Source organism: Panthera pardus, unplaced genomic scaffold (genome assembly GCF_024362965.1).
Source record: "Panthera pardus isolate Hobbes unplaced genomic scaffold, ASM2436296v1 HiC_scaffold_24, whole genome shotgun sequence".
NCBI lineage: Eukaryota > Metazoa > Chordata > Mammalia > Carnivora > Felidae > Panthera > Panthera pardus.
In genome coordinates this window covers 126,670,247-126,696,117 of record NW_026526810.1, presented here as the reverse complement: position 1 = coordinate 126,696,117, position 25,871 = coordinate 126,670,247, and the positions used below count along the sequence as shown (strand labels likewise).

Genomic DNA, 25,871 nt, shown 5'->3' with positions numbered 1-25,871 from the left:
AGCTCGAGGAGGAGGAGTTCGGCGGGACCTTCTTGCTGCTGGGGATGTGCGCTGCCCCTATGAGGGCTCAGCTCACTGCAAAACCAAAGCTGGATTCTGTTTTCACTTTTTGTCTCTTCTCGTGGAAGTGGGCATCCTCTTGGGATTTCTTTCAGTTAGGGAAAACAAGGGCTAATGTTGGTCTTTCCTAAAAGTGGAGCGGCACAAGGTGAACTCTGGAAAAGTGAGGGTGCCTGTGTTTAAAAATCAGAACAGCACATTCTGGGGTCAGATTCTAACTTTGCTCTACTGGTGCGGAAACCAGGGAATGGGCATCTCCAAGGCAGGAAATGGGAGAAAAGAGCCAGGGTCAGAGAACTAGAAGAAAGCCAAACTTCAGCTGGACTGGTCAAGGATTTGGGACCCAAGGTTCCAAAGTTAGCAATGGGCCAAGGCAGATTCTAGGTATTTAGGGGCTGGAGCAGGGTGAGCCCTTCATTCATTTTCCCACAAACAATTGCTTAAAACCTACTATGTGCAAGGCACTCTGGATACCATAGAGCAGCGAAGATGACATTCGAACCCACGCACATCTTGAACTCACGCCATTGACAGCAGAAGAGCATGGGCCATCAAGAGAGTGTTTTCCTTAGGGTTGAGCCCTTATTGGAGGATGTTGGAAGGTTGCTCGGGGGCAGTGGTGCTTATGATGGGAACAGAAGAATGCGGATGAAGAGAGGGGTGGGGGGAAGTTTCCAGACTGAGAGGACAACACGTAGAAGGCCCCCAGGCCAATGGGAACATGGTGTGTGTTTGAGAAACCAAAGGAAAACCAGAGTGACTTCAGTGTTGTGAAAGGAGGAGAAAAGTCATTCAAGACCGTGGAGCCAGGTTGGGTGGGGCCTTCTGAGTCCCGCGGGGATGGGGTTGGGGGGTTAGATGTCATTCCAGGTGAAGGAGAGGCATTGAAGGCTTCTAATTATGTGAGTAACTGGATAGATAGATGTGAAATTTGCTCACTGAATAAGCTGGAGAGGCCACCTTTAATTTTCCTCCTACTGTCCTTCAAGCCCCTCCGTGGACTTCCCTCCGTTCTATCTCTAGATGAATATCAGGCAAGTCCCATAACTTTTCTCTTCGAGGGCAGGTGAATATTTCCTTGGTCTAAAAATGTCTAAGTCAGTCTAAGAATCACGTGACTCTCTTCTTGTCCAGTGTTTTAGGAGAGGTCAAATTCTTACCCATTTTAAATTTGTTTCCCAGCCCCTGTTTGGGCCTGACCTGGACTGGGGAGCTGGGGGAGGTGGGGTATTGCTCATTCTTACTATTTTTCAGCTTCTAGTATCTTCTTCCCTTGAAGCTTATGGTGTCTAGCCCTTCCAGAGTTCGGGGGAGAGAAAGCAGGTGAAATAAAGGGGGAAGAGGCCCTCCTGATGGAGACCTCCAGAGTCCTTTGGAAGGGACAAGGCCACTACTCCACCTGTCCACCCTGCTGGTTCCCTCGACCCCTTGGGCAATCCCCCTGGGAAGGTCTCCTTTCTTCCCCACCCCAACACTAGGCCTGGTCCCCCAGAGATCAGCATCATCTTGATTTCTGCGTGAACATTGACACATTTTTTTCTTTATGGCTTTAACATGTACCCATGCATCAAAACATACTATTTGGTTTTGCTAAATGTATTATTCTTCTGTGACTTGCCTTTTCCATACAGCGATATGCTTTTTAAATTCCTCGGTATTGATGCATCTGTAATTCACTCACATTAATACACCACGATCTATTTGGCAACTCTCCTGTGTTTTCGTGTAATAGTCTTAGTTTGGCTTTTCATTTTTAAGTGTTTGGTCTATCTAGCACCAATGTGTGTCGTGTGGAGTAGGAACTGATTTCTTTCTTTTTTTATACGTATAACCAGCCATCTGTAGAAGTCACTCTTTCCCCCCGCTGATGTGGGCTCCCCCCACCCTGCAACATGTGATGAGTCCATGTGTGAGGGAGTCTGTTTTTGTCTCTCTTCTGCTTCACTGGAGTATTCATGTTCCCTTTGTCACAGTGACTAAAACTCTGTGTAACAACCCCTCCTGGTTTTTCTTGGCCTTTGTTCTTGCTTTAAAATTTTTTTTTCAATGTTTATTTATTTTTGAGAGACAGAGAGTGAGTAGGGAAGGGACAGAGAGAGAAAGGGAGACACAGAATTCAAAGCAGGCGTCAGGCTCTGAGCTGTCAGCACAGAGCCCAACACGGGGCTTGAACCCACGAACCGCGAGATCATGACCTGAGCCAAAGTCGGACGCCTAAGCAACTGAGCCACCCAGGTGCCCCGTCCTTGCATTTAAATGTTACGTTCAGCTTGTCAGGTTCCATTAAGGGAGGGGGAAAAAAACACCAAAAAACAATAATCTGTTAATAGAAATTACCTCTTGCAGCCAAATTCTGCCTGGTATCTGAGATTCAATCTTGAGTGGAAATTTCCAGCTCTTCTCCTCACAGTGAGATAATGCTTTAAAAAAATTTTTTTAATGTTTATTTATTTTTGAGAAAGAGCATGTGCAAGCAGGGGAGGGGCAGAGAGAGAGGGAGACACAGAATCCCAAGCAGGCTCTGTGCTGTCAGTGCAGAGCCCGATGTGGGGCTTGAACTCACAGACCACAAGACTGAGGCAAAGTCAGATGCTTAACCAACTGAGCCATCCAGGCGCCCCAAGAGACATTCATTTTATGGACAACCAATGTGACACTGGATAAGAATGCAAAAAGAACAGTCTAGTCTTTTCACTAAAAGGTGCTAAGACAGCGGCCTGAGCTGAAATCAAGGGTTGGATGCTTGACTACCTGTACCACCCAGACACCCCTAGATAATTCTACCAGAACTATAGACACAAGACAGCTTCCTGACCCTCTATAATGGGTCGAGTGCTATTATTTTATACTTCTCTCATCCTGATGTGTCTTTGCCTGTGCCCCATGGCTTTTGCTTCCTATCTCCCAGTAGCTTCAAGCTTTTGCTATATAGGGGGACAGAGGGAGGGGAGGAGGGAGGGAAGCAGGGCTTCAGTGCCAGCACCCTCCAACCACCCCTCCCAGCACTGATCACTTCTTTGGAGGCCACTGTGCAAAAGTGGTTAATATCTTGCTTCCCATGGCTTGAAATTTTTGCTTCCTATGAAATAAAGTTCAAGAAAGTGGGTGATGCTTGATGCCTGTTTCCTCCCATCCTCCATGCTGCCTGGACCACCACCAGGGGGTCTCTCTGGTCTATTGCCCTGCCCCTGTCTTTCTCATGAGCCTCTGGGAAAGCCCATGGGAAGGAAGTAACTTGTGAGTTCAAAGGGGACACCCCTTTGAAAGGTACCCTAGCTTCTCCAAACTCATAATGCAAGCATATACTCGGGCTTCCTTTTTTTTTTTTTTTTTTTTTTTTTTTTTTTTTTTTAACAATTTTAACCAATTCTTACTTGCTTGTGTTGTGGCCAACACTGGGTCTCTCCCTCCCAGGCTCTTCTATTGGTAAGTCTCTTCCTGTGTTCAGACTCTCCTTGGAATGGCTTATTCCCCTGGATTTAATGTTAGTTGGTCATGTTAGTTGGTGACCTTAGTTCTCTAATGGACTTATGGAGAGTGATGACTTTGTGCTTTATTTCCTTTGTTTTCTTGTTGGATTGATCTTTCTTCCTCTAAAGCAAAATCAGAAGTCTTATAACTAGGGGTGCCTGGGTGACTCAGTTGATTGTGTGTCTGACTCTTGATTTCAGCTCAGGTCATGATCTCACAGGTTTGTGGGATCGAGCCCCACACTGGGTTCTGCTCTGAGTATGGAGCCTGCTTAAGATTCTCTTTCTAACTCTGCCCCCTCCCCTGCTCACATACTCCTTCCCTCCCTTTCTCTCGCTCTCTCTCAAAAAAAAAAAAAAACAAACAAAAACCCCACTGATTTCTTACCTCTCCCAGAACAGTAGAGCTTAATTACCCCCAACAGCAAACCCTAGACACTTGAGTAAAAGAGACTCGAGTGGAGAAGGGGAGAAACAGCTTTAAGTCAAAGTGTCTGCCTGGCCATTGGTCATTGACTTCAGAGGCAACGAGGGTCATTTTTTCTCATTAAGAAACTTCACTCTTTTTTAAAATTTTTTTAATGTTTTATTTATTTTCAAGACAGAAAGAGACAGAGCATGAGCGGGGATGGGGCAGAGAGAGAGGGAGACACAGAATCTGAAGCAGGATCCAGGCTCTGAGCTGTCAGCACAGAGTCTAACGCGGGGCTCGAACTCATAGACCGTGAGATCATGACCTGAGCCGAAGTCAGAAGCTCAACCGACTGAGCCACATGGGAGCCCCTAAGAAACTTTACTCTTTAGAGAAGTTTTGGGTCCATAGCAAAACTGAACAGGAAGTGCAGAGTTCTCATACATCCACCCTCCGTACCCACATACACAATCTTCCCCACTGTCAATGTCTTGCACTATGGTGGTACGGTTATTACCTACATTGACGTACCATCATCACCCAAAGTCCATAGTTTATATTATGGTTCACTCTCAGTGTTCTATATTCTGTGGGTTTTGACAAATGTATGACATGGACCCACCTTATAGTACCATACAGAGGAGTTTCACTGCCTTAAAAATCCCCTGTGCTCTGCCTATTCATCCCTCGCTCCCAGATAACCCCTAGCAATCACTGGTCTCTTCTCTGTCTTCATAGTCTCGTCTTTCCCAGAATGTCATACAGTTGGAGTCATTACAGTATGTTGGAATCATAAAATATACAGCCTTTTCTGGTTGGTTTCTTTCACTTAGTAAAAGGCATTTAACTTTCCTTTGTGTCTCTCCGTGCCTTGAGAGCTCATTTCTTCCTAGTGGTGAATAATATCCCATTGTCTGGATGCACCCCAGTTTATTTATCCACTCACCTGCTGAAGGACATCTTGGTTGCTTCTAAGTTTTTGGCAATTATGAACAATAGCTCTTATAAACATCCTTGTTTAGATTTTTGTGTGAGCTTAAGTTTTCAACTCACTTGGATCAATACCAAGAAATGTGATTGCTGGATCACGTGGTAAGAATATGCTTAGTTTTATAAGTAGCTGCCAAACTGTCTTCCAAAGTGTCAGTACCATTCGGCATTGCCCCCAGCAATGAATGAGAGTTCCTGTTGCTCTGTGTTGTTGCAGGCATTCAGTGTTGTCACTGTTTTGTATATTGGCCATTCTAATAGGTGTGGTGGTATCTCAACATTGTTTTAATTTGGATTTCCTGATGATGTATGATGTGGAGCGTCTTTTCATATGCTTATCTGCCATCTGTATATCTTCTTTGGTGAGGTGTCTGTTCAGTTCATTTGCCCATTTTTAAATTGGGTTGATTTTTTTTATTACTGAGTTTTAAGAGTTCTTTATATTGTAGGGGATCAGAATATGCCACCCCAAAATATTCCAGCTTGGCGTGAGGATTGTTTTCAGCTGAAGACAATTGAGAAGAAGCAGATACAAGAAAAAAAAAATCTCTGACTTTAAACCCAAGTTGCCCCTTTAATGAAATGCACGTAAGGACACTGTGACTCGTAGGGATAGGCATTTCAAGGCATCACACAACTGATAAATGAAAGAGCTTTTATTTCTCCTCTGGTCTTCTAACGAAGAGCATAGATTTTTATCATTTTCCTGAATTCTCATCTTACCAAAAGAAAAAAGAACAAAGAAAAACAGTGAAGCAATTAAGCTCGTGCGTGTGCGCACAAACACACAAAGAAAAAAAAAATCTCTGCCCTCTCCCTCCCCACCAGGAAAGGCAAGATGATTCCTAATCTCCAGAGACTCTTTTAAGCCCAGAGGCCAGAGTGGAATCTACATAACCAGTCTTACTAAACAAGACTTCTCTTTCCTTAGTTTCCCTCAGAGGCATATTTACTTTTCCAGTTTGGCACTCCTGAAAGCCTAAACCCCTGTTCCTTTGCCTTGTCACTTTTCAGAGAATTTACTGTTCTTTGTTAAAATGCTTTGTAAGCCTCAGGTTCTAACCACCCCTTTGAGTTCCTCATCACTGAAGTTTCTCTAGTGTATAAACATGACACACAGGTTAATAAACTCTGTTTGTTGGACGCCCAGGTAGCTCAGTTGGTTAAGCATCCAACTCTTGGTTTCAGCTCAGGTCATGTTCTCACAGTTTGTGAAGCCCCTCGGCGGGGTCCGTGCTCACAGTGCAGAGCCTGCTTGGGATTCTCTCTCTCTCTCTTTTTCTCTCTCTCTCTCTCTCTTTTTCTCTCTCTCTCTCTCCCCCTCCCCCACTTGCTTTCTATCCCTCTCTAAATAAATAAATAAATAGATAGATAAATAAATAAATAAATAAATAAACATTAGAAAAATAAACTCTATTTGTTTTCTTCTTGTAATCTGTCTTTTGTCAGTTTAATTTCCAGGCCCTCAGGTTCAGAATTTAGGGTGGTAGAGGAAAAAAAAAAAAAGAAAAAAAGGCTTTTTTCCTTCTCTACAGTTCATTTTGGGTAACAGTCCTTTATCAGGTGTGTCTTCTGCAATATTTTCCCCTGGTCTGTGGTTTGTCTTCTAATTCTCTTGACAGTGTCTTTCACAGAACAGATGTTTTTAATTTTAATAAAGTATGGCTTATCAATGTTTTCTTTCATGGATCATAAGTTCAGTGTTATATCTAAAAAGTCATCCCCATACCCAAGGTCATGTAGATTTTTCTCCTATGTTAATCTTGTATGAGTTCTATGGTTTTGCATTTTATATTTAAGTCTGTGATCCATTTCAAGTTAATTTTTGTGAAGAGTGTAAAGTCTGTGTCTAGATTTTTTTTTCTTTTGCATGTGGATGTTTCAAGTTAACATTTTTTAAATGGATTTTTTTCCTTGACTGTAAAGGACTTGCTCCTTGCAAATTTCTTAGGAGTCAGATAAACATGAAGAAGAAAATTAGGATCACAACTGTAAACATTTTGATGAGTTAGCAATTAATCCTTTTAAATATGCATTTTTAATTTTTTGCTTACCATTTTTGCCTTGCTTCTTTCATTTATTCTTTGTTTCTTTTCTTCCAAGATTTTATTTAAATTCAAGTTAGTTAACATCCAGTGTAGTATTGTTTTCAGGAATAGAATTTAGTGATTCATCGCTTACATACAACACCCAGTGCTCATCACAACAAGTGCTCCTTAATGCCCATCACCCATCTAGCCCATCTCCCCACCCACCTCCCTCCATCAACCGTCAGTTGGGTCTCTACTGTTAAGAGTGTCTTATGGTTTGCCGCCCTCTCTGTTTTTATCTTATTTTATTTTTCCTTCCCTTCCCATATGTTCACCTGTTTTGTTTCTTAAGTTCCACGTACGAGTGAAATCACTCTGATGGACTTGTTTCATTTAGCATAATACACTCTAGCTCCATCCATGCTGTTGCAAATGGCAAGATTTTATTCTTTTTTTTTTTTTTTTTTTTCAACATTTTTTATTTATTTTTGAGACAGAGAGAGACAGAGCATGAACGGGGAAGGGGCAGAGAGAGAGGGAGACACAGAATCGGAAACAGGCTCCAGGCTCCGAGCCATCAGCCCAGAGCCCGACGCGGGGCTCGAACTCACGGACCGCGAGATCGTGACCTGGCTGAAGTCGGACGCTTAACCGACTGCGCCACCCAGGCGCCCCAAGATTTTATTCTTTTTGATGACTAATAGTTCACTGTATATGTATCCATATATCTATATCTATGTGTCTGTATCTACATCTATATCTGTATCATATCTTCTTTATCCATTCATCAGCTTTTGGACATTTGGGCTCTTTCCATCATTTGGCTATTGTTGATAATGCTGCTATAAACACTGGGGTGCCTGTATCCCTTTGCATCTGTATTTTTGTGTCCTTTAGATAAATACCTAGTAGTGTAATTGCTGGGTCATAGAGTAGTTCTATCTCTAACTTTCTAAGGAACCTCAACTGTTTTCCAGAGTGGCTGTACCAGTTTGCATTCCCATCAACAGTGCAAGAGTGTTCCCCTTTCTCCACATCCTTGCCAACATCTGTTGTTTCCTGAGTTGTTAATTTTAACCACTCCGCCTGGTGTGAGGTGGTATCTCATTGTGGTTTTGATTTGTATTTCCCTGGTAATGAGTGATGTTGAGCATTTTTATCATGTGTGTGTTAGCCACCTGGATGTCTTCTTTGGAAAAGTGTCTATTCATGTCTTCTGCCCATTTCTTAACTGGATTTGGTGGGGGGGGGGGGGCAGGGTGGGTGTTGAGTTTGGTAAGTTCTTTATAGATTTTGGATACTAGCCCTTTATCCAATATGTCATTTGCAAATACTTTCTCCCATACCGTAGTCTGCCTTTTAGTTTTGTTGATTGTTGCCTTCTCTGTGCACATGGTTTTTATCTTCATGAAGTCCCAGTAGTTCATTTTTGCTTTTGTTTCCCTTGCCTCCGGAGATGTGTATAGTAAGAAGTTGCTGTGGCTGAGGTCAAAGAAGTTGCTGCCTGTGTTCTTCTGTAGGATTTTGATGGTTTCCTGTCTTACATTTAGGTCTTTCAACCATTTTGAATTTATGTTGTATGGTGTACCAAAGTGATATAGTTTCATTCTTCTGCATGTCGCTGTCCTGTTTTCCCAACACCATTTGTTGAAGAGACTGTCTTTTTTCCACTGGATATTCTTTCCTGTTTTGTCAAAGATGAGTTGACCATACAGTTGTGGGTCCACTTCTCGGTCCTCTACTCTGTTCAATTGATCTATGTATCTGTTTTTGTGCCAGTACCATACTCTTGATGATTACAGCTTTGTAATACAGCTTGATGTTTAGAATTGTGATGACTCCCACTTTGCTTTTCTTTTTCAACATTAGTTTGGCTATTTGGAGTCTTTTGTGGTTCCGTACAAATTTTAGGATTGTTCTATCTCTGAAAAAATGCTGGTGTTATTTTGATAGAGGTTGCATTGAATGTGTAGACTGCTTTGGTTGTATAGACATTTTAACAATATTTGTTCTTCTGATCTGAAAGACTACACCAAAAAAATTGCTAGAATGATACATGAATTCAACCAAGTCGTAGGATATAAAAATCAATGTACAGAAATCTGTTGCATTTCTATGCACCAATAATGAAGCAGCGGAAAGAGAAATCATGGAATCAATCCCATTTATAATTGCACCAAAAGCAGTAAGATACCAAGGAATAAACCTGACCAAAGAAGTAAAAGATCTATACTCTGAAAACTTTAAAACACTTATGAAAGAAATCGAGGACACAAAGAAACGGAAAAACATTCCACGCTCACGGATCACATTACTTCTTTCATTTAGACATTAGAACATGACCACTTTCCTTATATAAGGAAAAACACTTCTAAATATGATTTTAATAGTTACATCTATTCTAACTAGATCATGTATTATCATTTACTTAATTCTCTGATTGTTGGTATTTCTTATTTCTAACTTTCATCATAATGCCATGATGAACATCTTTGTGTGGAAAGCTTTTTTTTCTTTTTCTGCGTTTCAAGTTATTGCCTTAGGATACAGCCCTGTCAGTAGACTTATGGAATCATAGAGGGGAAATAATGATAGAGCCCTTCATGCACAATGTCAGTCTGCTTTCTGGGAAGCTTGTACTAATTTACAAACCATCAGTAGTGGATGAGTGCCTATCTCCACTCAATTCTTGCCACTCCTGAACGCTGTCATTTAAAAATCTTTGCTGGGGCGCCTGGGTGGCTCAGACAGTTAAGCCTCCGACTTTAGCTCAGGTCATGATCTCCCGGTTTGTGAGTTCGAGGCCCACGCGGGGCTCTGTGCTGACAGCTCGGAGCCTGGAGCCTGCTTCGGATTCTATGTCTTCTCCTGTCTCTGCCCCTCCCCCGCTCATGCTCTGTGTCTCTCTGTCTCTCAATAATAAATAAACGTTAACTAAATAAATAATAAAAATCTTTGCTGATCTCTGATGGGTGAAAAACTGTATCTACTTGCAGTAGTTGAGATTTCATTGATTGCTAGTGAGGTTGAATAAATGATAATCAAATACTCATTTGTTAGCCATTTTTGATATATTTCTAAACCATATTTTCACCAACTTGCTCATTTACACCACTGTTTTATCCAGATGGGTTTGATATTTGTTGCTTTGGTCTTTAGGAAAACTGGAACAGCTTATATAAGAGAGATACTACAACATAACCTTACCGAAGGATTTTTGTCCTCTATTATTGTGGAAGTGATAGACCCTTTTGGAATAGAAGAAGTGAACGAGAGCTCTTGTTTGTCTAGTTCCCTTTCCATTACTCAAACTGGCAATGTCACCTATAAACTTACTCTTCAACCGCAAAGTAAGTGTAATAATATAGCACATCTCTGATAGCTTAAAAAAAAAAGATGAAGAATTATCTTTTTAGGAGGATTGTTCATGCATACTTATAAAACAGTATATTTCAAAATTTTGTCCAGTTGACAATCTGCTGAAGTCTACATACTCAGGTTCCTGGAGGAAGTTTTGGTTTCTAATATAACAAACCCTAACTATAACTTCATTAATATTTCACCGACACTAGTGCCTGTCTTTTATGCCTGTAATGTTATTGATTTCATCATAAGCAGTATTCAGGAGAAGTAAAACAAACAAACAAACAAACAAACAAAAAAACGGAAATCCAAAAAAAAAAAATTGTTCATGTAGATTTTGCCCTACATACTAAAATAATTTTAAATCACTGTTATGTAGGGTAATTCTTTTCAAAGGATTATACGTGATAGATACAAAGCCAAAGTTAGTATAGTTTACTGTAAGGATTTGGATTTTATTGTGAGTCAATGGGGGAGCCATTGGAGGGTTTCATGCAGAAAGTAACATGACTGGACTTAGATTTCAACATGTTCACTTTGGTTCCTGTGTTGAGAATATACTGCGTAGGTGATGGAGAGAGGTTAAGAAGGAAAGGACAAGAGAAATCAGTTTCGAAGTTGAAGTAATCAGGTGAGAGATTATATTAAATTGAAGATGCCTGTTACTCATCCAAGTGGGGAAATGAGGTTCACATTTAGGAAGACAAACGTGGAGTTCAGGAAAGGCATCTGGACTGGAGAGAGAAATTTGAGCCATCAGTACATGTATGATAGTTGATGCTGTGCGACCAGATGACGTCGCCCGCAAGATGAGTGTAAATACGGAAAGAAAAGGCCTAAGATGCAATCCCTAACATTCTGACAAGTCAGGAAAGGAGACTGGATGGTCTGCTCAAAGAAGAACTAAGAGAAACTGTCTCTCAGAAGCCAGGTGAGGAAGGTCTTTCAAGAAGGAGGTCAGGTCAGAAGAGGAAGGAAAACTGACCAGCAGATCTGTATGAAAGTTACTGACAAAAGCTTTTGTTGGGTGGAGTAGTATAGATGAAAGTCTGGTTGGATTAGATTCTAAACATTAGGGAAGGAGAGGAATTGAAGACAGTGAATGCAGGCAACTGTCCCGAGGAATTTTTTATAAGGGGAGGAGAGAGATTATGTGGCAGTTGAAAGAAAGCTGGGAAAGGATTTTTGTTGGTTTGTTTTAAGTGGGAGAAATTAGAGCATGTGTACATGATAAAGAGAGCTATGAGGGTCTCTTCTGACTGCTTTATTTTTTCAGAATGAGGAGAATATTGGTGGTGGTGGTATGTTTCATGACCTATCAAGGACATTTGATTGTGATGACTCCCCTTCCTTGAACCAGCCTTCTTTTGGCTCCCTGCACATCCTCTCTGATGGATTTTCTCCACTGATTTCTTCTTTATCTGCTTGGTGAAATCTTTCTCCCTTTCCATTCCTTATATGGTGGTGTTCCTCACGGTGCTTCCCTAAAGTCTAGTTTCTTTTAAATCTTCATGCTTTTTCTGAACAATTACTCATCTACTCAGCAAATATTTGTTGAGCACCTTCTATGTAATAGGCACACCTTTAGGTACTGGGGAATCACTGGCTATGTTATCCTTCTCTTGTGAAGATTCTAAATCATTAAGGTTCTTGGCATTTCTATAGTAATCAGTTTTTTTGTCACTACTTAGCCCTATGTGGGTATTTTTTTTTCTGATAAGGATTTTATAGAACTAGTTTCATAATAAAGTTAAAGTATAGGTTTGTGCTTGACATGTTTGTGATATACTTTCTACAAAATAATTTGGATTCTGACCTCAAAATCCGGCCAGCGTGTTCTCTGGTTAAGACCATAGTTTAAAAACTCAAATTGTGTTTTCATCAGTTACGTCCACCAGTGTGCTTGGAGAACATTTGCTATTTTATTTTATAATAAATGATTCCTGTTTTAGCCTCAGGTACCATTTCTTCATTTCAAGATCTGGATGTGGAGAAGACCGTGGTGATTCCTGGTTACAGCAGTTTCATGATCATAAGCATTTTAGATGATAAGAATGCTTTGGCTATTGCTACCATGCCTGCAAAAGTACTCAACAATATGACCGTCCCCAAAGACTCCTGGTTCCTATACAACTTTGGGCACAGGAATGGACGAATGTGGAAAATATATGCAAAACCATGTAATTACTGGTTTCAACAACATGATGATTCCCTATCCCTCAATGTCCTGAAATACATTGATCTGGGGAAGTCTCATACTTTAAAAGTTAAGGTCATACCTAATACAAAAGGTAAGCTTATTTGTATTGGGAAACATCAAAAGGAAATGTTGTTGTTTTTCTGGAATATATACTCTTTGATATTATTTCTTTTATCTTTGGCTTATGTAGTAACTGGCATTCTGCTAATCACAGTATGAGCTGCTAATGACTGAATGCTTACTGTGTGCGAGGCTCTGTACTAAATTATTTTTGTGTATTTTTACTACTTACAACAATTCTAAAAGGCTAGATTTTAATTCTCATTTACAAATGAGGAAAGTGAGTTAAGTTCCCAGCCCAAATTTACACAGGATTTTAGTTTAGATTTTTGCTGTCCTCTGAAAAGAAAATCTTTTAATTACTTTGGTGTTGTTGTAATTATTTCAAGTATTTATCTTAAGCCCCCAAAAAGCCTTTTAAAATAGAATTCTATACTTTTCCCTATTTTTCCATGACATTTATTTATTATAAAAGTAATATTAAACTTCCTAAAGATGATGGAGAAATGGCATACTAGAAAAATAAAATAAAAATTTTAGTAAGAAGCTGAGCTAGAAAGAGAGGAGGAAAGATGGAAGGAAGGGAGCAAAAGAGAAAAAAATCTTGTCACCAGAAATGAAGAGGGAACTCAAAGCCAAATAAATTAGCTACTTTGTGGCTCCCTGAAGGATGTGAGACTCAGATATAGGCCATATAGACAGAGGGATGGATCTTAATGCCCAAGCATTAGCAGAATACGCTTTGTGGTAGGAGGTTGGAACCAAGACCATTAAGTAAAGCTAAGAGCTTAAATCATGAAGAGGGGATTAGGAAAACTTTACCAACAAACCAAAGAGGGAGCTCGGGAGGTTATCGTCTCCACAAGACTCAAAGTGGAAAAAAAGGATCTCCTGTAAAAACCCCAACTCCTTAAAAACCCCAAACTCCAAGACTGTATAATCCCCAGAGACTACACACCAGTTGCAGGAATCCCAAGCTGAGAAATAATTATAAGACCTGGGCTCCAAACATAGGCAAGCTTCGTAGGAATACTTTCATAACCCAGGGAACATAGACTTCCATGGAAAAATCAATATCCATTGAACATGAATTGAGGAAAAGAATCTTGTTTTATTTTCTTAATGCTTATCTTATTATTTATTTTGAGAGGGAGAGAGAATGTGCAGGAGAGGGGCAGAGAGAGGAGGAGAGAAAGAATTCCAAGCAGGCTCCATGTTTAGCATGGAGCCTGATGCAGGACTCGATCCCACAACCATGAGATCATGACCTGAACCACTTCACCCACCCAGGCGTCCCAAGGACAAGAATTTTAAAACATGTAAGAAAATGACCTAAATGTAAAAGTCTGCAGGCTCTCTCCAAGAACTTGATATTTAGTCTCTAAGAAGTTGAGATAATAGAAAAATCAGAAAGACACAATAAAACAAGTACATGTAAAACTCTCGAAGAGACAAAAGAAGACCTGAACCATGATGAAAGGACAAAACGCTACTTTTAAAAGGGCTCATTTTGAAAAGCAGAACCAAATACAATTTATACAAATGAAAATTACAGCCTTCGAAAAAAATGGAGGACATCTATTTCTGTTTCAATCAATATTGTGGACTTAAATTTTGTGGAAAGCTTCCTCTTGAAACCCTTAGAATCCTCTCATTGATTATATGACTCATTGTCCATATTTCCTTCAAGTAATTTTAGAGTTTTAATTTTATAGTTTTAACTTTCCAAGTCTTTAATTGATCTAGATTTTGCTTTGGTATATCGTAGGTGGTTAGCCAGTTGTTCGAACATCCCTTCTTGAACAGTGTGTCCTTTCTTAACTGATTTCAAATACAACTTTATCTTGTAAACAATTTACCTATCACTTGGACCATTCTGGGTATTTAAAACTCTGTTCCTTTGTTATCTCTTTGTATTCGGGCACAAATCCTACAGCGTTCTAATTATTGCAGCTTTAAAATATACCAAATTTGTTGTTGAATTATATAGTTTTACTTGTTCAGTTTGATGGAAGCCAATAGTAATCAGCAAATCAACTCAATTGCCTCTTTGTGAAGAAAAGCCTAGTGCATACTATACAAAGTGTGGGTGTCTTGACGAGCCACATCAGCAGCATCTGGGTACTTGTACGAAGTACAGAGTCTTTTGTGGTTCCACACAAATTTTAGGGTTTTTTGTTCTATTTCTGTGAAAACCCCTATTTTCTCAAATGCTTTTTCTGCATTTATTGAGATGATCAAAGATTTTACCCTTCATTCTGTTAATGTCATACATCACATTAAAGTCCCTAAATAGTAAAGCAGTCTTTGGAAGAACAAAGCTAGGGGGCACCTGGGTGACTCGGTTAAGTGTCTGACTCTTTCGGCTCAGGTCATGGTCTCACGGTTTATGGGTTCAAGCCCCATATCGGGCTCTTTACTGACAGCGCGGAGAATGCTTGGGACTCTCTCTCTCTCTCTCTCTCTCTCTCTCTGCCCTTCCCTTGTTCTCTCTCTCTCAAAATAAATAACTAACAATTTTTTAAAAAAAGAAAGAACAAAGCTGGAGGCATCACACTCCATGATTTCAAACTACATTACAACACTATATTAATCAAAACATATGGTCCTGGCATAAAAGCAGACACATAGGCCAATGGAGAAGAATAGAAAGCCCAGAAATAAACCCATACATATATGGTTAACTAATCTTTGACAAGGGAGGCAAGAACACACAGTGGGATCTATCCTCTGATAGATCCAGTGTTGGGAAAACTTGATCATCATATCCAAAAGAATGAAACTGGTCCCCTATCTTATACCCCTCACAAAAATTAATGAAATGGAATAAAGACTTAAATGTTAAGATCTGAAGCCATAAAACTCCAGAAGAAAAGATAGGGTGAAAGATCCTTGACATTGGTCTTGGCAATGACTTGGATATGACACAAAATTCAAAGGCAGCAAAAACAGCGGTAAACAAGTGGGACTACATCAAACCGAAAAGCTTCTGCACAGCAAAAGAAACCATAAGCAAAATGAAAAGACAACCTACAGAGTGGGTGAAAATATTTTCAAACCATATGTGCAATAAGGGGTTGGGTAATACTTACGATACATAAGGAACTCAGACAACTCAATAGCAAAAACAAACCAACCCTACAAATAATGCAATTAAAAAAATAGGCAAAGAACCTGAATAGACATTTTTCAAGGAAGACATATGAATGACCAACAGATAACGTGAAAAGGTGCTCACCATCACAAATCATTAGGAAAATGCAAATCAAAACCACAGTGAGATATCACCTCACACCTGTTAGAATGACTAGTATCATAACGCCAAGAGCTAGCAAGGACTGCTGAAGATACGGAGAAAAGGGAACCCTCATGCACTGTTGGTGGGAATGTAAACTGGAACAGACACTATGGAAAACAGTATGGGAGTTCCTAAAAAATTAGAAATAGAACTATGATATGATCCAGCAATCGCACTTCTGGGTGTCTATCTGAAGGAGATGTAATCAGTATCTCAAAGAGATATCTGCAGTCCCATATTCATTGTGGCATTACAATAGGCAAGATACAGAAACAACCTGAGTGTCGGTCGATGGATGAATGGATAAAGAAAACATGATGTGTGTGTGTGTGTGTGTGTGTGTGTGTGATGAATATGGACGATATGCTAAGTGAAATCAGCCACATAGGGATAGACAAGTGCTGTGTTATCTCAGGTGTGGAGTCTAATTTTTAAAAAGTCTAACTCACAGAAATTGAGAGTAGAATGCTGGTTGCCAGGGGTTCAGGAGTAAAAAGAAATGGACAGATGTCAGTAGATACTTCTCACTATAAAGTGAGTCATCGTAAAGTGAGTAAGTTCTGGGGATGTAATACATGACATGGTGACTATAGTTAATAGTACTGCATTATATCCTTGAAATTTTCTAAGAGAGTAGATCTCATATGTTCTCACCACACACACAAAGTAACTGTGAGGTGGTGGGTGTGTAATTAACTTACTGTGATGATCATTTGACAGTGTCTATGTATACACACACACACACACACACACATATACATGAAATCATCATATTATACGCTTTAAATATATCCAGTTTTCTTTGTCAGTTATACGTCAATAAAGCTGAGGGGGGTGTGGAGCTTCAGTGCCCTCCACAGACCCCGCTAAATCAGAATCTGCGTGTTAACAGAATACCCGATGATAGCTTAGGAAGCACTGGCCAGATCGCTTTGGTTTAAGGGAAACTGTTGCAGATGAAACTTCAGGCTAATCATTTCCTACTTCTCAGCCCTTTCTGATTAGTAAGGATGGAAGTTAGACTACTTGCTCTGCCAGATCTCTTTTTCTATTAAATTTCTCAGTATGGAGTGATTGCAAGGCAGAGACCGGCCTGACGATGTGCCGCGTTAACTGCCTAGTTTTGTCTTGGCAACGGTGGCCGACAGCTCTTTTAACTGAGCATGTATCCTTCAGTTTCTTCCCTGAGCCATCCAGTTCAGTGTGACCGGTACTGTCCAAGTGACCTTTCCATGCATTTGAGAACTTGGCTGAAGAACGAGAAGTGGAGGGGAGCAATATTTCTTTGAGAAAATATTTGCAAAGTTGAATTTTTCTAAGAACGATCAAAGTTAACTCTACATAAATTCCTAACTATATTTGTGGCCATTATGCATCCTTCATAACGGACTCTGCAGATGTTCTAGAATCCTGATTAGCCAGTCATTATGAAATTGTTTAAAATTTTCATGATTATGCAGTCCTTGGGTTGCTCAGTTGGTTAAGCGTCCAACTTTTGATTTCGGCTCAGGTCACAACCTCGCGGTTCATGAGTTAGAGCCTCACATGGGGCTCTGCGCTGACAGTGCAGAGCCTGCTTGGGATTCATTCTCTCTCTCTCTCTCTCAATAAATATTTAAAAAAGTAAAAAATAAATTTTTCATGATTTAATTTTTTCTTTTTTATTAATTTCCAGAAGAATTTTACCTGGAGAGATAGATATAAATGTAGATACCCATAGTTAGTAGATACCCTTAGTATAGTTGACACCCAGTGATATAATTTTAACTAATTTTAACCTTTGGCCTTGTTTCCATAGGTGTTCGAACACTTGAAATACCACTACTGAATGTCATTGTTGGAAACCCAAATTTGTTAGAAGTTAAAACTGAAGGCTCTTTCGATGATACTGATAGTTACGTAATGAAAATTTCTGCAGCTAGCAAAGCTTTACGTCAAGTAAGATTTTAGTTACAAAAAAAAAAATCTATTACTTATGGAAAACTTAGAGTATAAACTAAGAGAAAGAAGAGAAAATCAAACATAACCCTATCTACCAAGAATGACTAAGCACTTTTAACATTTGGGAATTAACCAAAGGCATCGTAGCATTACAGAACAGAGGTTGAATGAGTTTTGGAGAAGACTGGCTGGTATAGATCTTCTGGTACTGTCTGTGAACTTGGGAAGGTCACTTTACCATGGCTCAGTATCCTCATCTAGAAAATGGAGATGGTAATGATAATACCTACCTCATAGGGTTGTTTTTGAGAATTAAATGTGATAATTCAAGTAGGACATCTAAAACAATGTCTAGGGGCACCTGGGTGGCTCAGTCGGTTGGGCGTCAGACTTCTGTTCATGACCTCGTGGTTCACAAATTTGAGCCCCACATTGGGCTCTGTGCTGACAGCTCAGAGCCTGGAGCCTGCTTCGGATTCTGTGTCTCCCTCTCTCTCTCTGCCTGTCTCTCTCTCTCTCTGTCTCTCAGAAATAAACATTAAAAAAATTTTTTTTAAATAATGTCTGGCATGTAGAAAATCCTCAGTCACTATAAACGAACCGTATTTTTCTTTTCTTTTTTTCCCTAAAACTGGGAGAGCTTTGTACATACACTTTGAACATTTTGCCCCTTCCATTTAACTATATGGTTTAATCCTTTTGAGTTACTAAATATTTTTCTACATATTTCAAAGTTGTTTTTATCATGAAGATTTTTGGATGCAGAAACAAGTAGAATTTCCATGTACTTAATACTCAAACAGTAGTCGAGACATTGCTACTTTTGTTTTATCATCACCCCTTCCCCCCACTCTTTGGATTTTGGTTTATCGTCTGAGATATTTCAGAATGAAAGCAAACATCATGCCATTTCACTTCTTACATGATTCAATACACATGTATAAAAAATGTGACTATCTCTCACATAACTATTATCATGCCATTGTTTTTCCTAAAACTTTTTAAACAATTTTTTGGCATCCTATAAAACCTAGTCCATAATCAAATTTCCCCAATTTTCTTAAAAATATTTTTAGAATTGTTTTGTTTGCATTTGGATCCAAACAAGATTCACACAGCACGTGATTATTTTTCTCTGAAGTGTCTTTTGTTTGAAGGTAGGTACCAGTCCATTTTCTTCCCTTGTCATTGAATCGTAGAAATCAGATCAGTTGTGTTATAGAATGTCCAACATTTTGGATTTTTTTTGTTTGCTTCCTTGTCTCTTATTTAACTTGCATGTCTCCCAACCCTAACCATATTCTCTTTAATGGTAGAACAAACCGTGTTTAGATTCTGGTCCAATGTATTTTGGTAAAACTTTTTAAAAATACATCGTGTTTAATGGGTACAGAGTACAGGGACAGAGGTACAGTCTACAACATCACTACAGTTATTAGTATTTCTAGGTTTTTAAAATTCCAAAAAGACTTTAAAATTTCAAACGGAATATAGCTAATTTTGTTGAATATTCAACAAAATGTGTTCAAACACACATATTGTGCATAAATTCCTACTAAAAAACATATCTTTGTGAGCTACAGCAATTGCTACATGTATATCTTCTTTTCAAAATGAATACCAGTGGAAGTTATTTTATTCACATCATCCAAGCAAATCCCCAGATGTTCATGAGTGAAGGGGGGGAAGCATCATCAGTCTGAGTAGGGTGTAATAATGGAGTTTATTTCATAAGCTTTCTCATTTCCAGTGTTGCCCACAGCTGTTAGATTCAATGTACTTCTTCCTGGAAAAGAAAGTGTTTTCTGTTATGATTTATCCTCAAACAATCTTTATGGTCAAACATATCTCTCTCTTTCTATTTTCACTCATTTCTTTTCAGATATTCTTAAATTTTTTTAATGTTTATTATTTTTGAGAGAGAGACCACGAGCAGGGAGGGGCAGAGAGAGAAAGAGATGGAGGCACAGAATCTGAAACAGGCTCCAGGCTCTGAGCTGTCCGCACAGAGCCCAATGAGAGGCTCAAATTCACAAACAGTGAGATTATGACCTGAGCCCCAGTCGGACATTGAACGGACTGACCACCCAGGCGCCCCTCTCTTTGTACATTCTTTCATTGGTCACCGTGTTAGTTTACTTGGGTAGTCATAACAAAATACCACAGACTAGGAGTCTTAAACCACAGAAATTCATTTTCTCACGGGTGTGGGGGCTGGAATTCCCAGATCAAGATGTCAGCAGGGTTGGATTCTTCTGAGGCCTCACGCCCTGGCTTGTAGACGGCCGTCTTTTCCTCGCGTCTTTACGCTGTCTCACCTCTGCGTGTGTCTGTGTTCAAATTTCCTCTTGTTATAAAGACAGCCATTATATCAAGTTAGGGTGCACCCTGATGATCTCAGTTTAACTTAATCCTCTCTGTGAAGGCCCTGTCTCTAAATAACAGCCATGTTCTGAGACACTGGGAGTTAGGGCTTCAACATACAAATTTTGAGTGAACACACTTGAGCCTGTAACAGTTACTTTAAGTGATCTTCATTTACTTGGATATTTCCAGGGTTCAACCTCATTGGCACTAGTTGTCTGGGGAGCATCTACTGAGTGCTTTGTCACAACGGTCGTGCCAACATTGAAAAACAGCTGTAGTTATCTCAAATCCATGCATCATATTCCGAGTAAACCTATCCCACTGGAAGACTGGACTAGTGGCATTCACAAAGACAGTCAGGGGTTCAATATGATCAAAACTTTGCCGGTAAGAAACCCAAGCACATTGTCGTAAGGGTGCCCATGACCTACTACTTTTGTGTGAATGGCTGGCCATCGTGTCTGAACGTTTCTTTCCTAAGATACTCAAAACACTGGTTATTTTTCAAACTTCTTGTCATTTTGAGGATGTGATTATTATTTATTTCTAAAATATAAGAACTTCCTGAAATAATGATTTTTCTTGGTAACTCAGTGCCACCATTTTAAAAATCACTTTATGCTATATTACGGTGGCATAATCTCGGGGATTTTGTAATATACAGTGATTTGTCATTATGTTGACCTGTCCCGGGCTGATAGTTTACTGGTTCCATTGTGATGTAGTTACAGTTTTAATTTGTGCCTTGTCAGTATCTGTGACACCTTAAAAAAATATATATATATATTATATATATATAATATATATATAATTATTATTCTTTGCTAACTATTACTTTTAATTTTCTCTGTGACAAAAAAGCAAATAACCAAACTTGCAGGTTTATTTACTAAAGACATCACTAAGACTTTTTATAAAGTGTTGAAACTTTATTGCATTTGCTTCATGGTGGCTATTTTATCTACTAACATTTTTTTCGCTTATTTACAAGTTGCAAACAGTTCTATTACCATGGGTTGAGGTTGTCGAAATTCCAGAAGAATAAGGTGTAAGGAGTGCAGGGGAAGTAGAAATGGACTCTAATACCTGGAACTAAAAATTAAAAAAAAAAAATTGCTTTGAATGTTTTTATGGAAAAGCAAGGTTTTTAAGTTAAAGACTTAGTAAATAACAATGAATTACCTGTTTTCTTTGCTTGGTCACTTACAGGTCAACTACCGGCCTCCATCTAATATGGGGATTGCCATTCCCCTCACAGATAATTTTTACCATGCAGACCCTAGCAAACCCATACCGAGAAATCTATTTCCTAAGTCAAAGGTAAATAATTTTTCACATTTAAACCAGTACTTATTTGAATTCGAGAACTCATTCAGCGAAATTACAGATGGCCCTAGCTGCAGGGATTAAATGAGAAGGTGTATTCTAAACAATGTTCTACCTGCCCTGATGTGTCAGCACTGTTATTATTACTACGACTCCTGCCCTCTTCCTCTTCCTCCTCCTTTAGCCCCGTCTCCTCTCACTGCTATTTCTAGAGGTGGTTTTGGAGCCAAGAAGTCTAAGTGGACCCCTTTCTCCTGACTGTTCCCTGGTTCCCATCCGGATTTCCAAGGGGATACGTGGCGTGAGAGTATCTTTTCTCAAAAGAAAGGAGCCCCAGGCCCATTTCATGTCCAGCTTAGTGAAGTGAAGGGTTGTCCTTGAGGAAAGAAGACTGTTTGATCCAACACAGGCACATTTAAAGTGCTGCCAAGGTTCTTCCTAGAGAACAACCACACTCTCTGGAGTGTGGACTGAACACGGTGGGAAGAACAGAGAGAAACCAATAGGTTCCGAGGAAGAGTACGTGATGGGCAATGCACCTACCTGCCTGTAGACGTGCACAGACATCCACATCCATTCCATATCCGCACGCGCTGTGTATGTGCACGCACACGTACACAAAGACATAAAATGGTTCTTTCTCTTGTTCAGAACTCTCTCTTGTCACCCCATGTCATTGGGAGTAAAAGCCAAATTCTCACAGCGGTCTATCAGGTCCTTCATGATTTGGCCTTGGCATTGCGTCTGACCTGATTTCCCCCAGGGTTAATCTGCTCTAGCCACACTGGCCTCCACGTGGTTCTTCAGATATGCCAGACATATTTCCAACTCAGGGCCTTTGCAGCTGAAAAAATTCCTGTCTGGAATGCTCTTCTGCCGGAGAGCACACGGCACACTCTGTCACTGTCCTCAGGTCTTTGCTTCAATGCCACCATCATTGTGAGGCCTGCCTTGACCACTCTATTTAGAATTGGAAACTCCACTTCCGTTGTTACCCACTCCTTGTCCCCCTTCTCTCCCTTATTGCTCTTCATTGCACTTATTATAATTTTACGGATTTTGCTCATTTGTTTTAGTTCTCATGATTCATAAAAAGATAAGCTGGATAAGTCGGGGTTGTTGCTGTTGATTTGAAATCTTCTCCTCTGCTGCCTCTTTAGTACCCAGAACAGTGCCAGACGTAAAGAGTGCTTTAAGACTGTTGGACAAACTAATAATACACATTTGTGCAAATATTATTACACACATAATACAGGGGGAGGTTGACTTTTGGTTGAATCTTGCATTTGGGTGTAAGAAGCTCCATTCTAGGCAACTGAGTTCTGCTTTGATTCCCCTTTTTTTTCCCAAAGATAAACCCTGTTGTGTCACTAGAACCAAGCTTCCACTACTGAAATATGATTTTGCTACACTTACATGGAAATCCTTAATTTGTTTGGATTTTCAAGATTCTCTTGGGAGTCGAATAGTAAATGTATCTAATTTACAGCTAAGTCAGTAATTTTTTAGTGTACTTTTTATGCAGTCGACACATGTTAATTTCAACATTTCTAGTGCTATCAGCTACTGTACAAACAGATGTTCTCTGAGGATACAGCAACAAACAAGATAAACAGATACCTTTATACATCTTTCCTGTAATGGGGGAGGATAGGAGTTAAACAAAAAAGTTGTACAAATTAAATACTGTTTCTGTATATATGGCCGTGCATAACCCGAAGCAGAATTATCTAGGCATATTTCTGCAGTGCAGCTTTCTCAATTGTCCCTCGCAGCTACTGAATCAGAAACTGTGGGTGCAGTCCTGAAATTTGCATTAAAAAAACCTCTCCTAATTAATCCTTACTTCCCTTAAATTTAAGACAGCCAAGTAGTAGAAATAGACACAAAACACACAAGATGACTGTGGATCAGGGGCATATAATCTAGTCCAAGGGAGTCAGACTGAAAGAGGAGTAGGGGTGAGCCAACAAAGGAAGAGCAAGGCAGGGTGTCGAAGAGGGTAGGGGAGAGACAGAGAGCATCCCAGGAGAGGAGGTGTTGTCACAAGGGCAGTCATGGCAAAGAGCTCCATGAGTCAGGAGAACCGGGAGGCATGGAGCGCAGTGAGCGTGTCTGTGTAAAACAGAGAATACACATTCCGTTCAGTCTGCGTGGAACATTCATACAAAGTGATGGCTTATTTTGTGATAAAGTCTTAATGAATTCCAAAAAGGCTTAATATGGTCCGCATTCTATAACTGTAATTCAAATTAAAGAAATGCAAAAAAAATGCAAAAAGAAAATAGTACGTGCAGACACACATATATCTTTAATTCACTCACCCCTAAATCTGTCTAGTGTGACTTGTGAAAAATCCTAAGTAAAATATTACCAGCAAGTCAAATGCAGGAATACACTAACACCGTAGTGTATCAGGAGACTGTAGAGTTTCTCCAGTGTGAGCAAGTTTGAGCGTAGGAAAACATTAAAATAACTTACTGTATAAATGGATCGAAGTAAAACTAATCTCAACAGAAGCCATAAAACATATTTGATACAATGTAACATTCATTTCTGAATAAGTTTATGTAAACCAGAAATAGAAGTGATACCACCCAATGCAATAAAATCGGTGAGAAGTCCTTAGCAAACATATTAAAATTCAATATTAAAGCATGAATACTTCAATGCTTCTATTTTATTTTGTTCTGTAGGGTCAACCTAAGCCAACACAACAAAAAATAAATAAAGTGTAAATATTGTAAAGAGACAAAACTCATCATTTCCACATATAATTACTTACTTAGAAATATGGAAGAAACCACTGGCGAACTATTAAAATGAGTAATAATTATCACTAATGTAGTCCAATGGATATCAGATCACAAAGAAAAATCAGTAATGTTCCTATATATCTGTACTAATTAATTGGAAGTAATAATGAAAAACAACCCACACTTCATCTGCATACAATAAAAGATGTAGAATTTAATCTAAAATTATGTGTAAGGCAGGTATGAAAAACATTGTGTGATTTAGGTGAAGCACATAAAAAACACCTAATAAATTGAGAGAAGTCTCATGTTCTTGATGGGAAGGTTCACCATTAAAAAGCTCAGTTCTCTCCAGAGTAATTGCACTGCATTCAGTGCAAATACAATCAAAACCCACCAGGGTATGTTTGAGGGAACACGGTGGGCTTATTCTAAAGTTCATAGTGAAAAGAAAATTTGTATTAATAAATAATCTGAAGGGGCTCCTGGGTGGCTCAGTCGGGTAAATGTCCAACTGCAGCTCTGGTCATGATCTTGTCGTTCGCGGGTTCAAGCCCCGCATCGGGCTCTGTGCTGTCAGCTCAGAGCCTGGACCCTGCTTTGGATTCTGTGTCTCCCTCTCTCTTTGCCCCTTCCTCACTCATGCTTGCTCTCTCTCTCTCTCCCTCTCTTTCTCTCTCTCCAAAATAAACATTAAAAATAAAATAATAATAATAAATAATCTGAAGAACAGAAAATGAATGGATTTATCTTCCTCTATATAAAAAGTAATTAAAATAATATAGTATTACTCAAAGTAAGCAGATAGAAGGAAGTAGTAAAGATTAGAGTGGGGGTGAATAAAAAAGAGAATTGAAGAAAGGTGGAGAGAATCAACTTTTACTTCATTATTAATGGATATTTTTGCCCTATTAACTTCTCAGGGATTTTATGCATTCAGGGAACAAATATTTATTGAACATTTACTCAGTTGGCAGAAAGCCTGCCATAAAAAAAGCAAGTCAACCTGTATTCTATTTGCAGAAATCTGGTAAATTCAAACAGTGTGCTAATGCGTCTACTCGGGAAGAGTGTAATTGCACAAATGATCAGAAATTTTCACATGCTGTTGCTTTCTCAGACTGCAGAGAAAAGGTAAGATAATGTTTAATTACCCGAAGACAAAATACCTTCATATCAATAAAGATTTTGAAATATGCAGTTTGATTAAACATGAGTGTTAAGACAAAGAAACGTCTCATTATGACACAGAATTAAATAGGACACAGAGCTAGAAAGATCTGGATTTAAATGTGCCTAAGCCAGTTAATTAACCACTCTATAAAATAGAAGAATACCCACCCTACCCCGTCCATTTCACAAGATTCTTATGAAGATACGCACACAGGCACGTATCTCTATGAAAACATTTTGTGACCTGTCCTACACTACACTAGATTATGATGAACATTGATTCACTAAAAAAAAAAAAATGTGTATATGGGTGTCAGTGCTGGGAATACGGGAGATCAAGTCCTTGTAATCAAGGAGTTCGGTCTGGTAGCAGCCACCAAAATAGAAGACAGTATAGTATATTGGTTAAGAGAAGGGGTTCTGTG

General features: G+C 39.4%; 1 protein-coding gene across 3 annotated transcripts in view; it reads left to right on the top strand.

Moving 5' to 3' along the window:
• CATSPERB (cation channel sperm associated auxiliary subunit beta) overlaps positions 1–25,871 on the top strand; it is a 107,206-nt gene that overhangs the window by 67,737 nt on the left and 13,598 nt on the right. For 2 of the 3 annotated variants that reach the window (XM_019462055.2, XM_053889705.1), the window contains 6 exons: positions 10,122–10,312; positions 12,278–12,616; positions 17,682–17,821; positions 20,381–20,578; positions 21,401–21,511; positions 25,297–25,407. In XM_019462055.2, coding sequence (XP_019317600.2) covers positions 10,122–10,312; positions 12,278–12,616; positions 17,682–17,821; positions 20,381–20,578; positions 21,401–21,511; positions 25,297–25,407 — 1,090 coding nt within the window. The remainder of the gene's footprint in view (positions 1–10,121; positions 10,313–12,277; positions 12,617–17,681; positions 17,822–20,380; positions 20,579–21,400; positions 21,512–25,296; positions 25,408–25,871) is intronic. The other variant, XM_053889706.1, reaches the window with a different exon arrangement.